Raw genomic sequence first — 15,641 nt, 5'->3', positions numbered from 1 at the left:
AATATTTATACATTAACGTTTTATTTTAATTTTGGCTGATTGGTTGCATAAAGGTAAAAAATACATTCTTTGATATCCACCTTTGATGAAAGAAAGGTAGGGGAGACATATCCTAGAATGCACAGGGTCTAGAAAATAGGGAGTGCTTAATAAATTCATTTTAGGGAATTAGTGGATACTGTATTACATGAAACTAGAGATTGAACTTTTGCTAACTTAATGTTTTGTCTCTTTGAGTTTTTCTTTCAGGTTGTTCGCAAACATTTTACGGAATTATTAGGTAGCCTACTTTGTATTTCTGTGGGAAGATATATTAGAAACCTAAGGGAAATAAACATTAAGTGACAGTTTAGCAGTTCTCAAACATTTTGGTCTCAAATGTTATACTCTTACAAATTATTGAGGACTCCGAAGACTTTTGTTATGTTGATTTTATACCTCTGGTTATTTACCACATTATAAATTAAAGCAGCATATTTAAACTGCTGGGAGCGTTCTTTGTTGAGTTGTACTTTGGAAGACGCTTAGTATTTGTAGCTGAAATACAGCTATTTATGATCTAACAGGTTTTTTTGTTGGTAGATTTCTCCTCCTCTATAGTTTTAATTCATCGATTCTCGAACTTTTTGGTTTAATTTGAGGACTACAAAGAACTTTTGTTACTGTGGGTTATAGCTATTGGTGTTTACTCTATTAGGAACCAAAACTGAGAAATTTTTTAAAGTAGTAATGAACTCATTACATGTTAATGTAAAATTTTTTAATCAAAAGTAACTTTTCCAGAATCTCTCAAAAATTTTTAGTGAGAAGTTTTTTAGTGGCATTGTTTTACATTTGTACAAATCTCTTTAATGTCTGGCTTAAAAGATGGTAGCTAGATTCTCACATTTTCTTTTGCATTTAATGTGTTGCCATATGTTATTTTGGTTGAAGTAATGTGAAGACAGTCTAGCATTACACAAGTATGTAGTTGGAAAAAGGTAGAGAATTTTTATAGCCTTTTCAGATAATTGTGGATATTCTTCTTTGACAATACACCAAAACTTGGTAAGTGGTAGTTTCTTAAAGGTTATTTGTAATGTGGAACCTGAAAGCATATCTGAATTTTTCGTACTCTGATCCGTGAGTCTGTTTTGTACTTTGAGAGAATCTTTTAGCCATGCTTAATTTTGTGATATGGTATATTGGTTATTTGGAAAATACTGCCTTACTGAGTTATTCAGAGCTTCCAAATAGTGATATATTCTGTTATATAATATCAAAATGTATATTCTTTAATATCATTATTGATTGTGTCAAAATATCTTTAAGTATTGGGATGCTATTGAGCTTTTATGGTAGAGGATACAGGTTTTCCAGAATTCTAATTTTTGCTTGAAATCCCAAATTTTATCAGTACTGTTAGTCTTGCTCATTTTTGAGAAAATTTCTTCCAGATATTCAAGTTGGAATAACCATAGTCTGTCAGTCAGTCTTTCAAGTAAAAATGGGTATTCCATGGTAAAAGTTCATTTCTCAACTCAAACAAGACAAGCATTGTACTAAGCTGTGCAGCAGAGTTGCTTTGTGTGTACTTCCTATTTGTCACACCAAATATTAAAAAGAAGTATACTCAAGGGCTGAGATAAAATTAATAATATGTATTCTTCATCAAGGATTGGCTCCCTTTTTAAAAAGATCACAACTGGGTAGTGATGAAGAATGCAATGGCCATGGTATAGTTTGATACCACTTGCCTGGACTTATGCTAAGACGCCAAGGAATCTTTTTCTACCATTGATTTTGTATCATCAAATATCAGCACAGTGAAAAAAGCAAGTGTTATGAAAACAGTTTTGATCTTTTGTTTCATGGAACACCCTTTGAGAACCAGTGGTTTAAATATTCATGTATGAGTTGTATTGATTGACTTATTTATACATCTGTTATTTCTGTACGTTGTTTGCCATTAACCATATGTTGTTAAGATTTGAGCTGAGTTGAGTGGAAAAAATGGTGGGATTTAGAGTGTGCGTAGCCTAGGGTGCATAAAAGGCAGAAGTTTTGGTTGCTTCTGAGGCTCAGTCTTATCCATGAAGTTCTTGGAAATCTCAAGCTTGCTTCTAAAGTGCCTTGTATCTGTAGATGAAAAATTATTGCTTTATGTTCACATGTTTATCTAGTATTTGGCCTTATTTACATATACAAATGTTAGGGGAATCTTTACCTTTTAAAAATTTAAAGGGAGATTGAAGAGTTCTGAAAGAGTTCTTTATTTTCCCTCTGCTTTTCAGTCTTTTTCCTAGGCTGTATTGGAAAGGTTTATTTTGGCTTGAGGTTAGTTAATTTTTAATTTATATTGCTTCCAGAACTACAAATAAAAAACCAGCTCACTGACATTATTATAAAGTTCATTTAAAGTTGTGCTTCTAATTTAATGCCTTGCTAAAACTTGGAATTTAGAAAGAATGAAGAATTTGATACTATCTTTTATGTACTGTTGATGCTAGGGCTTCATTTTGGTGAGTTCATTAGCTTATGATGGTTCGATTTTAGGTGTGATGCAGGAAAGGTGTAGTGATTAAGAAAGAGCTCTTAGTTGAGGCAAATTGGTTTGCACTTCATTCTGTGGATACCTTATTGTTGAAGAAATATGCCTTCAGCTGACTATAGGGGTGAGAGAAATGTAGTAGTAACTTTTTCCTTTAAATCTATTAAATAAGCAGTTTGCAGAATATTTCAGTTGACAATCAGTTCACCACATTTTCGCTAGCTAGATTCCACTTAAAAGTGCAAAGAGGAGGAAAACGTGCTTTGGTGGGAGTATCAGAAATGTTGGGTGGGAAAAAGTAGAATTTATGCTTTGGGTCATAAGATGATTTTATTAAAATTAAACATTTTTTGAAGTATCAGAGCATAATAGATATTGACAGGCTCTCTTCCTCCTTCCTATTGCCCTGAAAATTATGCATTTGACATTTTAAAGACTTGTGGTTGTTATAACTTATTGACTAACTTTATAATAGTGAGGCATCTTTCCAGTTTACTCTTGCTCTTGTCATAGGTATAGGGTATTCCCAAGTTGATGGGGAAAGTGAAGAAATGCGTTTTGCTTTTGACTGGAAGGGGATACATGGTTTTGGGTTGTTTTTGTTTGTTTGTTTGTTTGTTTTGTCCGTGCTGCGCGGCATGTGGGATCTTAGTTCCCTGACCAGGGATCAAACCTGCGCCCTTGCCCCTGCGTTGGAAGTGCTGAGTCTTAACCCCTGGACTGCCAGAGAAGTCCCTGTTGTATATATTTATTTTTCGAAACCACAGTTTTTTAAATGGTCGTTTTAGTGGGGCTCTTGCATGAATTATCTGGAAATTATCCTAATTTTAGATTTGAAAAACTAACCATTAATGCTTTTCTGAAAATGGATGATGAGTGAACAATAGTTCTCTACCTATTGTGCAGCTGTTTCAGCAATGTCATATTTGTCATAATTTATAACTCTTGATATAGTGTGATTAATGAAAACAAACAGACTTTTTTTCTGCTTTACACTGGGTTAGGCTTAAATATTTTTATAGGTGTTCCAGCCAGATTCAAAATTTTGTCCCCCTTTCCCTATCTCCCACCAAGTTGCTTATTTAGTACTTGGGAAAAAATTTGTGGACTGTTGATTGGGTTCCTCCTTGTCAGTAGTGACCTCATGTTGCAGCCTGCTTCCGTTTAGACTGCAGTTCTGATTGCTCAGCAGTTTTTATAAGCCTGTCACCATCCTTTATGATATTTGAAGTCACTTTACCTTATGTTTTTGTTAGGATATGACACAGTGCCTAGAATGGCTTGCAAGGCTCTGTTACACAGGTAAAATGATCCTTATCAGATTTAATTGAAGCAGAGCTACAGTACTTTTATTGAAGTATTATTTGTAATATTAAATATTTGCAATTGGGAGATTAAAATAGTAGTAGTTCCCTATGATAATTGTATTTGAATTATAAAAAAATAGTAATTTGAATAAATGGCTGCAAGATTGATTTTGTGTTCTCAAGAAGATTATGTGATTCTACACAGATTTAGAAATAGAGTTAACAGCAGAAGGGAGAAGAAGGTCAGAATGACTACAGTCTTTAACGTTATACTTGATTGAAGCCTAAAATACATGTGACCCTTGTGATTTATTGTTTGCCCTTTTCGTCTGGTGAAAACAGGATTTTTAAGTGGCCTTTATGGGATCTGTCTATAGTACCTAAGTAATTTGACCTTGAATTTGTCAGCATTTATTTTTTGTGTGACTTTTTTAATCAGAACTCACATTCTTATGATACTTACGTTATTTTGCTTCTGCAGATGCATAACTATATTGATAAATCTTTTTTATAGCTGTAGGTGTATGTTAGCCTTGGTTTGTACATAAGTGCTTTATTCCCCACAGAACTTGGCAAAAGTCTGAAAATAAAGAATAATTAAATTCCTTGAAATCGGAAAACTAAATCAGTCCTTTTTCCTTCAGAAATTCAGAGAACAGTTTCACAGTCAACTTTGTAGCCTCGGTGTGACTCATAAAGTACAAAATCTATTTATTTGATTTGTTTACTATAGCTTTTTGGGGTAGGGAATCTTTACTTTCATACTAATAATCTAGCTTGCTGATGACTACTTTCATATATTTTAAATTTAATTCCCATAGCACTTAAAAGGGATAGGAAACTGAAAGATCAAGTCCTCTGCCTACCCATCGAATTTTTTTTTTAATATTTGTTTATTTATTTATTTTGGCTGCACCGGGTCTTAGTTGCAGCACATAGGATCTTCGTTGCAGCATGTGACATCTAGTTCCCCGACCAGGATTTGAACCCAGGCCCCCTGTGTTGGGAGCGCGGAGTATTACCCACTGGACCACCAGGGAAGTCTCTACCTATTGAATTTAAGACCATTAGAACTTTTGTTCTGTTTGGCTCCTATAGATAACTGGAAAATATTATTATTTTTTTAATACTTATTTATCTTATTTATTTATTTTCTTTATTTTTTTGGCTGCGTTGGGTCTTAGTTGCAGTACACAGGATCTTCGTTGAGGCATGCAGGATCTTTCATTGTAGCACATGGTCTCTTTGTTGCAGCACTCGGACTTCTCTCTGGTTGTGGCACGGGAGCTCCAGAGAGTGTGGGCCCTGTATTTTGCGGCACGCAGGCTCTCTCATTGAGGCGCTCGAGCTCAGTAGTTGTGACGCGCGGGCTTAGTTGTCCTGTGACATGTGGGATCTTAGTTTCCTGACCAGGGATAGAACCCGCGTCCCCTGCATTGGAAGGCAGATTGTTTACCACTGGACCACCAGGGAAGTCCCTGGAAAATATTATTAAAGTTTAATCTTTTGGGAGCCTAGGTATAGATCTCGGCCAGTGTTTCTTAAGTTTATTAGTATGGATAAGAATCATCACTGGTGCTTATTAAAAATGTAAACTCTTAGGTCCTACCTCAGAGGTTTGGGGAGGGACCAAGGAATCTACTTTCTTAAAGTTTTTTTTTTTTTTTTTTAACTGGGAAAGAAATTATACATACAGAAACGGGCATAAAACAAATGTATATCAAAACAGGTTAGTAAAAAGCAAATATCCAGATATCCCAAATCTAGAACTAAGCACTGAAAACACCCTGGTAGCTCTCACAATCCTGATCTCCCTCTCCACTAAAGGTAACAACTATGCTGACTTTTATGGCAATCACTTTCTTATATATTTCTGAGCTTTATGAAAATTAAACTTGCTATATGTATTTTTTGATCCAGTTTCTTTCAATAAACATGGTATGAGAATTTTATCCATGTGGTCACATGTTACTGTGGTTTGTTCATTTCACTGCTGTAAAGTATTGCATTATATGATTGTACCACAATGATCCAATTTACTGTTGCTGGAAAATTGGATTATTTTTATTTTTGACTATTGTGAGTAACATTGCTGTGTACATTGTTGTACACATCTTCTGGTGCACACATGCATGCACATTTACTGTCTTTCAACTTAAGTAACTATTGCTAAATTGTTTTCCATAGTGCTTTCTCCAGTTCTCATTCTGACAGTGTGTGAGCCTTCCCATTGCTTCACATTCTTGAGTACTTCATTGTCATTTTAATAAGGTCCATCCCTTTTTCATATCTGTATGGACCAATTTCTTCTTTTGTGAGATGCCTGTTCAAGTCTGTTTCCTATTTTTTGTTGGGTTATCTTTTTCTTATTGAAAATGAAGCCCTTTTTTAGGAGCCCTTTAAAAATATATGTTGTAATTGTATTTTCCTCATTGTGTGTTATGCCTTTTCCTTCTCGTATTGTGTCTTCTGATGAATAATTCCCAATTTTAATCAAGCTTATCATTCTTTTCACTTTGTGATTAATGCTTTTTGTGTCCTGTTTAAGAAATCTTTTCCTAAATACACACCCCTGTATTATCTTCTGAAACTTGTTTCATTTCACCTTCCTTGTTTAGGTCTGTAATCTACCTGGAATTGATTTTTGTCTGTAGTGTATGACAGAGGTTGCCAAGTTACCTTTTTCAGTATGGATACCAAATTGTTGCAGTACTCATTTTTGAAAAGACTGTTCTTTCCCTGCTTTCCATAGTAGCATCTTTGTTCTAAATCAAGCATAGGTCTGTTTCTGTTTTGTATGTCTATTCTTGTGCCAGTACCATACTATCTTATTTACTTTGGTTTTATGGTATTTGAGGTCTAGAGTAGGGTCCGGATCTCCAATAAAATAACACTGTTACTTCAGGAGAGTCTGATATAGGTGGCCCTAATTCATCTCTCCCCTCCTCCCCTTTTCCCCTTTCATAACCATAAGTTTGTCTTCTGTGTCTGTGAGTCTGTTTCTGTTTTGTAAATAAGTTCACTTGTGTTATTTTTTTAGATTCCACATATGTGATATCATAACAGTATTTGTCTTTCTCTGTATGACTTATTTCACTTAGCATAATGCCCTCCAAGTCCATCCATGCTGTTGCAAATGGAAAATTTTGTTATTTTTTATGGTTGAGTAGTATTCCATTTGTGTGTGTGTGTGTGTGTGTGTGTGTGTGTGTATGTATATAAACACATACACCACATCTTCTTTATCCATTCATCTGTTCATGGACCCTTAGGTTGCTTCCATATCTTGGCAATTCTAAATAATGCTGTTATGAACATTGGAGTTAATGTATCTTTTCGAATTAGTGGGTTTTTTTTGGATATATACCCAGGAGTGGAATTGCTGGTAGTTCTATTTTGAGTGTATTTGGAAACCTCCATACTGTTTTCCATAGTGACTGCACCAATTTACATTCCCACCAACGGAGTACAAGGTTTCCCTTTTCTCCACATCCTCACCAACATTTGTTATTTGTATTCTTTTTGATCATGGCCATTCTGACAGATATGAGGTTTCTCGTGGTTTTGATTTGCATTTCCCTGATGATTAGTGATGTTGAGTGATTATTTTTCTTTTGTTTGTTTATTTGATTCTTTGTAAAGTGTCTTGTGTCCATGTATCTACTAGCATTTTATTGATAATCTAATCTAATAAAAAAGGGTGAGAAAATCCCTCTGGGAGAATGAGTAGATGGCTAACAATGGCAAATTTGAAAAAGAACAGAGAGATGATGTAAACCCTATGAAAAGTTAAAACATGATAGAAGGCTTTAGTAACAGACTGATGGACTATGTAGTTGAGAATTGGAACTTTTTGAGAATTTGTTGTAAGATACAGTAAAAGCTCACCAGAAATCACAAATTAAATGGTGACAAGAATGTGATGTTAGATATATATTTTTTCTTCACACCATTCAACATACTGCACTGTCAGTGGATAACAGTATTAAAAGTAAAATGAATGTTTCTAAATAGGTAACAAATTATCTAAACTTAGAGACTGCTAAGTTACTAAGGAAAATATACCAGATTTAACTTTTATAATGAAATAGCAACCTATAACCAAAATTAAAAATATAATCAACAAATCATTGTAGCAAAATATCAGAAAAAGATCTAATATCCTAGTTGACATTTAAACACCCTTTGGGGAAAGCCTCATTTATCATTTTTGGTATTTTGTTTTTTTCTGCAAAAGTCACTAAATATTTAACTTTCAGCTCATCTGAAACTGCTAGAAATAGACTGATGGCTACACTGTTTTTTGTGCACATATATGTGATTTTTCTCCCCAGCTTTTCCTGATTTCAGAAATGAAAATGATTAAAGGATTTCATTTAAATATGAAAAAAAATTTAAGTACTTTCCTTGAGGGTATCATCATGAAAGCATTTAGCTAAGAGTAATTCATTCATGAAAACTAGTATAATATTGGCAGTTAAAAAAAATTTTTTTTAAAGCTAGAGAAGTTATGTGTGCCAAACCAGGATGGCTTACTGTTGTCTGATAAAGCAGTGGTGCAATGTGCTACCGATGTGTTTGCTTAAGGGAGACCTGAAGATTGTTGGATGAATAGTAAATGGTGTTCACTTGGTTTCCTACAGACAATCCTGAGACTATTAACCTGATAGACCTTCTTCCTCATGTTGGTTAGAGTATGTGTTGGCACATTTTACAGAGGATCTTCATAAAACTAAATTTACTTTTTAAAAATGATTCTTCTTATGAAGAATCATTTGCATAGAGAAAAGTTCACAAATCATAAGGCCATTGAATTATCAAAAAATGAACTCAACTTGTATAACCCCCACCTGGGTCCCTGCTCCTGTCCCTTCTCAAATGCTACCAATCTCTCTGTTCCGCAAAAGTAGCCACTATCTGACTTTGATTATTGTAGATTAGTTTTTTTCTCTTACTGATTTTTTTCCTTTGAAAATCATACTGAGATGTATTTTTCACACAATAAAATGTATTCATTTTATGAATGATGAACACCTGTACATATATATCTGTTAACAACCATGGCAGTCAAGATAGAGACTGTTTCCATCACTTCATGTGCTTCTTTACAGTAATTCACCCCCTGACCCCCGCAGTTTCTGGTCCCAGGCAATTACTGATCTGCATTCTGTCACTATATAGATGAATGTTGCCTGTTTTAGAATTTCTTATAAATGGAATCTCATAGAATAGGTACTCTGTGTCTGGCTTCTTTTGCTTGTGTAATTTTTTTTGAGATTCATGTTATTGTATGTATCAATTGTTCAAGACTTTTATAGAAAAATGCTAAGTATATTCCATGGGATATCCATAGGGATATTCCACACTTTGTTTATCCATTCACCTGTTGGGGTTGATTGCCGTTTTTGGCTATTATGAATAAAGCTGCTATGCTTGTGGAAGTCTTCCTATGGACTTAAACTTTCATTTCTCTTGTGTAAATACCCAGGAGTACAATTGCTGGGTCACTTGGTAGGTTTTATAAAAAAACTTTCAAAGTGGTTGGAACATTTACATTCCCACCAGCATTATGTGAATGTTCTATTTGCTTCACATCCTCACCAACACTTTAATTTTAAATATTTTAGTATACATTTTGTGGGTTTTGAGTTGTACTTTCGATAACTGTGGTAAAAACGAGTCTATTTGTCTGTTTTTATAAGTATCAGTAGATATTGTGGTACAAAATTTGCTAGGGAAAGTCTGTTACCAGCGCAATGAATGATGTGGCCTGAATTTTAGTTTCTATTTTGCCTTTTATTTTTGTAGCCTGAGAATATCCTCTGAGTAGGAGCATGTGCTATTACTTCTGGCAAGGAGTACAGGGCCAACATTGAGGCCTCCATACTATCCTAGATGGGTACTTTTGTTTGGCCCAGTAGTCAGTTTTTTTCCCTTCAGGCTTGGAATAGGTCACTGTTCCTTCCAGGTAAGCGCCAGATGAAGTAGTTGCGGCCCCCCCCTCCCCTCCACACACACACACACACACACAGAGTATGTATTTTAAGGGTCTTCTTATGTGAAAAATAATTTCTTTAGAAAATTAGAATAATAAACTTAGTGCATGTTCTCCTGGGTGTATCAAGGGTAGTGTAAATGTGGCAGTTTTCACCACATTTTATAGTCATTTAGTATTGAAAATTTTATAGCTGATTTATTTCTTTGATTACAGTGCCCATATATCTCCTATCAGCATCTTACCAGCCTCTGTGGAGTAAGTAGTATACTTACAGAAGACAATTTAAAAATTAAAAAAAAAATTACTAAACTGTAGAAATTAAAATCATGTATTTATTTTACTTACTTTAGAGGAAGGATTGTACATAAGGCAGTGAAACCAATATTTTATGTACTTCAGTCAGAACAAATGAAGAAGGAATGAATTACACTCACATACAGAATAAAGATGAACTTTTTTTCACTTGATTTTTTTTTTTTTTTTTTTTGCGGTACGCGGGCCTCTCACTGTTGTGGCCTCTCCTGTTGCGGAGCACAGGCTCCAGACGCGCAGGCTCAGCGGCCATGGCTCATGGGCCCAGCCGCTCCGCGGCATGTGGGATCTTCCCGGACCGGGGCACGAACCCGTGTGCCCTGCATCGGCAGGCGGACTCTCAACCACTGCGCCACCAGGGAAACCCCTCAGTTGATTTTTTTTGATCTTCTGAAATGATTGAAAATGTCAAAAGAGCTTTTTTATGAAGTTTTTTTTTTAATGGCTGCTTTATTTATGTATGTATGTATGCATGCATCCATGCATGCCGTGGCACACAACATGCGGGATCCTAGTTCCCTGACCAGGGATCGAACCCGTGCTCCTTGCAGTGGAAGCGCGGAGTCTTAATCACTGGACCGCCAGGGAATTCCCTGAAGTCTTTTTAAATGGCTTTATATGTATTGAGGTGAGGAGTGAATTACTGGGCCAAGTGATCATTCATGCCTCAGTAGTAATAGTGACATTATGATTGATTTGTATATCTTATTTGGGCAAATTTCATTTAAAAATTTAAGCCAATATTATGTTTTCCTATTTCTTTTTCCCCTCTAGCCTGTTCATTTATATACCATTATACATTTTTTTTTTAAACTGGTTGTACATTTTAAAGTTTGTGTTTATGTGACCAAATAACTAGTTAGGGTGACTGCTTCTCACTAAAATGTGTTCTGTTTTATAGCATTTTAGAAAGAACAATTAGAGCAGCTGTGGAACAGCACCTTTTTGATCTGCAGAGCAGCATAGATCATGATCTTAAGAATTTACAACAGCAAAGTCTGGTGTGTAATAATGAAGCAGGAAGTGTTAATTGTGATGGGGAAGGATCTAATAACCAGTAAGAAACTTTTAAAACATTTTACTGTTATTTATTGAGTTATAAAATTGTTTTTTCTTTTAAAAAACTGTATTTTTTCTTAAATGATGGGGTGTCATCTTACTTGAGCATTTCTGAAAGTCAGTGTGAAAAGTGACTTTGTATATACTTGCATATAAATTGTGTATACTTCTTAACATTGAAAATCTCATAAGTCTTCCATTAAGGTAGTAGGCATTAAGTCCAACACAGCCTGTGAACACCAGATGAAGTAGCAAGCTTACTTTTAGGATCCATGTTATATGAAAAATAACTTTTAAAAAAGTAGAACTGTAGTCTGTTCTCCAAATGGTCACACCATGACATGCAGTTATCTAGACAGATAGGTACAGGGACAGCAGATTGACATCACTCCTAGTGCACATGGTCATTGAGTGAAATGGTAGATGGAATCATCCTTTGCTATTTAACTTATCACCTGCCTCCAGCCTTTGCCCTCCCTACATGCCTTTGTTTTAGGTTAGCTGTTAATAATTGAATTTGTGTAAGTTAAAAGTACTCTATGTACTGTGTGATGTGTGATGTTACTCCACTTTTCATCTGACTTGTTACCTTTAATCCACTTTTCATCTGACTTGTTACCTTTAAATGACAAAAAGCTTCATCTCCTTTCCTGTTACCTCAGCCCTGCACTTTAGGATATATAGGTTCCTTTCTCTGAGACCACAGTGCAATGATTTCATAGTTTGCGTTGATCAGTTTTTGTTCTGGGGACAGATCTACAGAGCAGCATCGATCATGATCTTAAGAAAGATGTACCCAAATTTGGAGAATTCATAGGAAGGCAAAAAAAATTGATGACTGGGTAGAATTCTGTTTTTGTTGTTAAGAATTAGATTTTTAAAAGGCCAAATGTGTCAAGTATACTAGACTAGCTATCAAATAGTATGAAATAAAACTGAAAAATTAATGGATATAAAAACCAATGCTTGGAATATGTTTATGGAATACCGTATTGTACAACTGCAGGTGTGCCATGTAGTCTGCATAGATGGCATCACCAGCCTGTGCAGCTCGATATGATGGCCCCGATTTATGTGCTTTGAAGGCATGATTTGAACTATACAAGTGGATCTAGGGAGTATTTGAGTTGAATATGAAGGAAAGAAGCAGTATCTAAAAGTTGGAAATAGTAGGAAAATGTTTCAAAGGATATAATATAAGCAGATTCCTTGGAGTTTGCCCTTAAGTTAGCTAGAGATCCTGAAAACCTATGCCCATACTCAGACAGTATTATGGAAATAACTCATATTCTCATTAATAGTGGTATCATCTTTGTAAACAAAAACCTGCAGTGTTGTGCATATTCTAAATTATATAAGATGAAAAAATATGCAGTAGGAAGCTATTCCTGTTGTACTTGATAAGGTGTTGGACACTCTGGTACCTAGTGCTAGACTTTTCTTAAATCAGTAAACAGGTCATTATTATGATTTAGAGTATGCATTTATAAGGGAAATCATTATTTTGGCACATAAATTATTTTTAAAACCATTTATTTGCTTTTGAAAATATTCAAAGTGGATAGCAAACCAGGTAGGTTCCTCACAGCATCCCATGGAGAGACAAAAATAAACTTTGTACACTTAATAATGTAACTTGGCAAGATAAAGAAACTGTGGTTCTTTATGAAAAAGACAAATTTTCTTTGACAAGGAAAAGTTTCAGATTGTTACTTTTATTTATTTATTTTAAAGCATTACGTATTCAACATGTGGCCTGATCTGACTTTTTAATCTTCATTACTAGGGTTGATATTGCTGATGGTATTATTAATGCCAGTGAATGTAACAGAGACTGTTCAGAACCTGTGGCTAGCACTAATTTAGACAATGAAGTTATGCAGCAAGATTTTGTATTTGAGGATGAAGAAAATAACCAGGTAAGAAATGCTAAGACTTAAAAAAATCTCTGTGTTAGGTGTACTAGATTACAATTCTGATTGCTTCATGTGTTCCTTTGATACCAGAAGCCATAGTTCAATATCTTTGCTGTTACACATGTTTGCCTTGATTATAAGTCCCAGGAACATACATACTCTCAGTAGAGGTCAGGAACCATCATTGAGTAGAGAAGTAAATATAAAACACCTTATTTTAAAATACTTTTCTGGAAGGAAACAAATTACCTTGTCAGCTAAGGTGGTTGGTGGTATTATGGACGAATTTTGTTCTTTTTATTAATTTTTTTTTTACATCTTTATTGGAGTATAATTGCTTTACAATGGTGTGTTAGTTTCTGCTTTATAACAAAGTGAATCAGTTATACATATACATATGTTCCCATATCTCTTCGCTCTTGCGTCTCCCTCCCTCCCATCCTCCCTATCCCACCCCTCTAGGTGGTCACAAAGCACTGAGCTGATCTCCCTATGCTATGCGGCTGCTTCCCACTAGCTATCTGTTTTACGTTTGGTAGTGTATATATGTCCATGCCACTCTCTCGCTTTGTCACAGCTTACCCTTCCCCCTCCCCATATCCTCAAGTCCATTCTCTAGTACGTCGGTGTCTTTATTCCTGTCTTACCCCTAGGTTCTTCATGACATTTTTTTCCCCTTAAATTCCATATATATGTGTTAGCATACAGTATTTGTCTTTCTCTTTCTGACTTACTTTGCTCTGTATGACAGACTCTAGGTCCATCCACCTCATTACAAATAGCTCAATTTCGTTTCTTTTTATGGCTGAGTAATATTCCATTGTATATATGTGCCACATCTTCTTTATCCATTCAGCCGATGATGGACACTTAGGTTGTTTCCATCTCCTGTAGGTTGTTTCCATCTCCTGGCTATTGTAAATAGAGCTGCAATGAACATTTTAGTACATGAATATTTTTGAATTATGGTTTTCTCAGGGTATATGCCCAGTAGTGGGATTGCTGGGTCATATGGTAGTTCTATTTGTAGTTTTTTACGGAACCTTCATACTGTTCTCCATAGTGGCTGTACCAATTCACATTCCCACCAGCAGTGCTAGAGTGTTCCCTTTTCTCCACACCCTCTCCAGCATTTATTGTTTCTAGATTTTTTGATGATGGCCATTCTGACTGGTATGAGATGATATCTCATTGTAGTTTTAACTTGAATTTCTCTAATGATTAATGATGTTGAGCATTCTTTCATGTGTTTGTTGGCAGTCTGTATAACTTCTTTGGAGAAATGTCTATTTAGGTCTTCTGCCCATTTTTGGATTGGGTTGTTTGTTTTTTTGTTATTGAGCTGCATGAGCTGCTTGTAAATTTTGGAGATTAATCCTTTGTCAGTAACTTCATTTGCAAATATTTTCTCCCATTCTGAGGGTTGTCTTTTGGTCTTGTTTATGGTTTCCCTGCTGTGCAAAAGCTTTGAAGTTTCATTAGGTCCCATTTGTTTGTTTTTGGTTTTATTTCCATTTCTCTAGGAGGTGGGTCAAAAAGGATCATGCTGTGATTTATGTCATAGAGTGTTCTGCCTATGTTTTCCTCTAAGAGTTTGATAGTTTCTGGCCTTATATTTAGGTCTTTAATCCATTTTGAGCTTATTTTTGTGTATGGTGTTAAGGAGTGATCTAATCTCATATTTTTACATGTACCTGTCCAGTTTTCCCAGCACCACTTTTTGAAGAGGCTGTCCTTTCTCCACTGTACATTCCTGCCTCCTTTATCAAATATAAGGTGACCATATGTGCGTGGGTTTATCTCTGGGCTTTCTATCCTGTTCCATTGATCTGTATTTCTGTTTTTGTGCCAGTACCATACTGTCTTGATTACTGTAGCTTTGTAGTATAGTCTGAAGTCAGGTAGCCTGATTCCTCCAGCTCCGTTTTTCGTTCTCAAGATTGCTTTGGCTATTCAGGGTCTTTTGTGTTTCCATACAAATTGTGAAATTTTTTGTTCTACTTCTGTGAAAAATGCCAGTGGTAGTTTGATATGGATTGCATTGAATCTGTAGATTGCTTTGGGTAGTAGAGTCATTTTCACAACGTTGATTCTTCCAATCCAAGAGCATGGTATATCTCTCTATCTATTTGTATCATCTTTAATTTCTTTCATCAGTGTCTTATAATTTTCTGCATACAGGTCTTTTGTCTCCTTAGGTAGGTTTATTCCTAGATATTTTATTCTTTTTGTTAAAGTAGTAAATGGGATTGTTTTCTTGATTTTACTTTCAGATTTTTCATCATTAGTGTGTAAGAATGCCAGAGATTTCTGTGCATTAATTTTGTATCCTGCTACTTTACCAAATTCATTGATTAGCTCTAGTAGTTTTCTGGTAGCATCTTTAGGATTCTCTCTGCATAGTATCATGTCATCTACAAACAGTGACAGCTTTACTTCTTCTTTTCCGATTTGGATTCCTTTTATTTCCTTTTCTTCTCTGATTGCTGTGGCTAAAACTTCCAAAACTATGTTGAATA

At 35.2% G+C, this 15,641-nt stretch overlaps 1 protein-coding gene across 4 annotated transcripts in view; it reads left to right on the top strand.

Moving 5' to 3' along the window:
- FAM13B (family with sequence similarity 13 member B) overlaps positions 1-15,641 on the top strand; it is an 86,847-nt gene that overhangs the window by 35,190 nt on the left and 36,016 nt on the right. For 2 of the 4 annotated variants that reach the window (XM_082651698.1, XM_082651697.1), the window contains 2 exons: positions 11,049-11,204; positions 12,993-13,125. In XM_082651698.1, the coding sequence (XP_082507824.1) occupies positions 11,049-11,204; positions 12,993-13,125 (289 nt within the window). The remainder of the gene's footprint in view (positions 1-11,048; positions 11,205-12,992; positions 13,126-15,641) is intronic. The other 2 variants (XM_082651700.1, XM_082651699.1) reach the window with 1 other exon arrangement.

This window comes from Grampus griseus (assembly GCF_964374135.1).
Source record: "Grampus griseus genome assembly, chromosome: 3".
Taxonomy (NCBI): Eukaryota; Metazoa; Chordata; class Mammalia; order Artiodactyla; family Delphinidae; genus Grampus; species Grampus griseus.
Note: the sequence above shows the minus strand (reverse complement) of the source record. Positions and strands in the feature narration are given on the sequence as shown.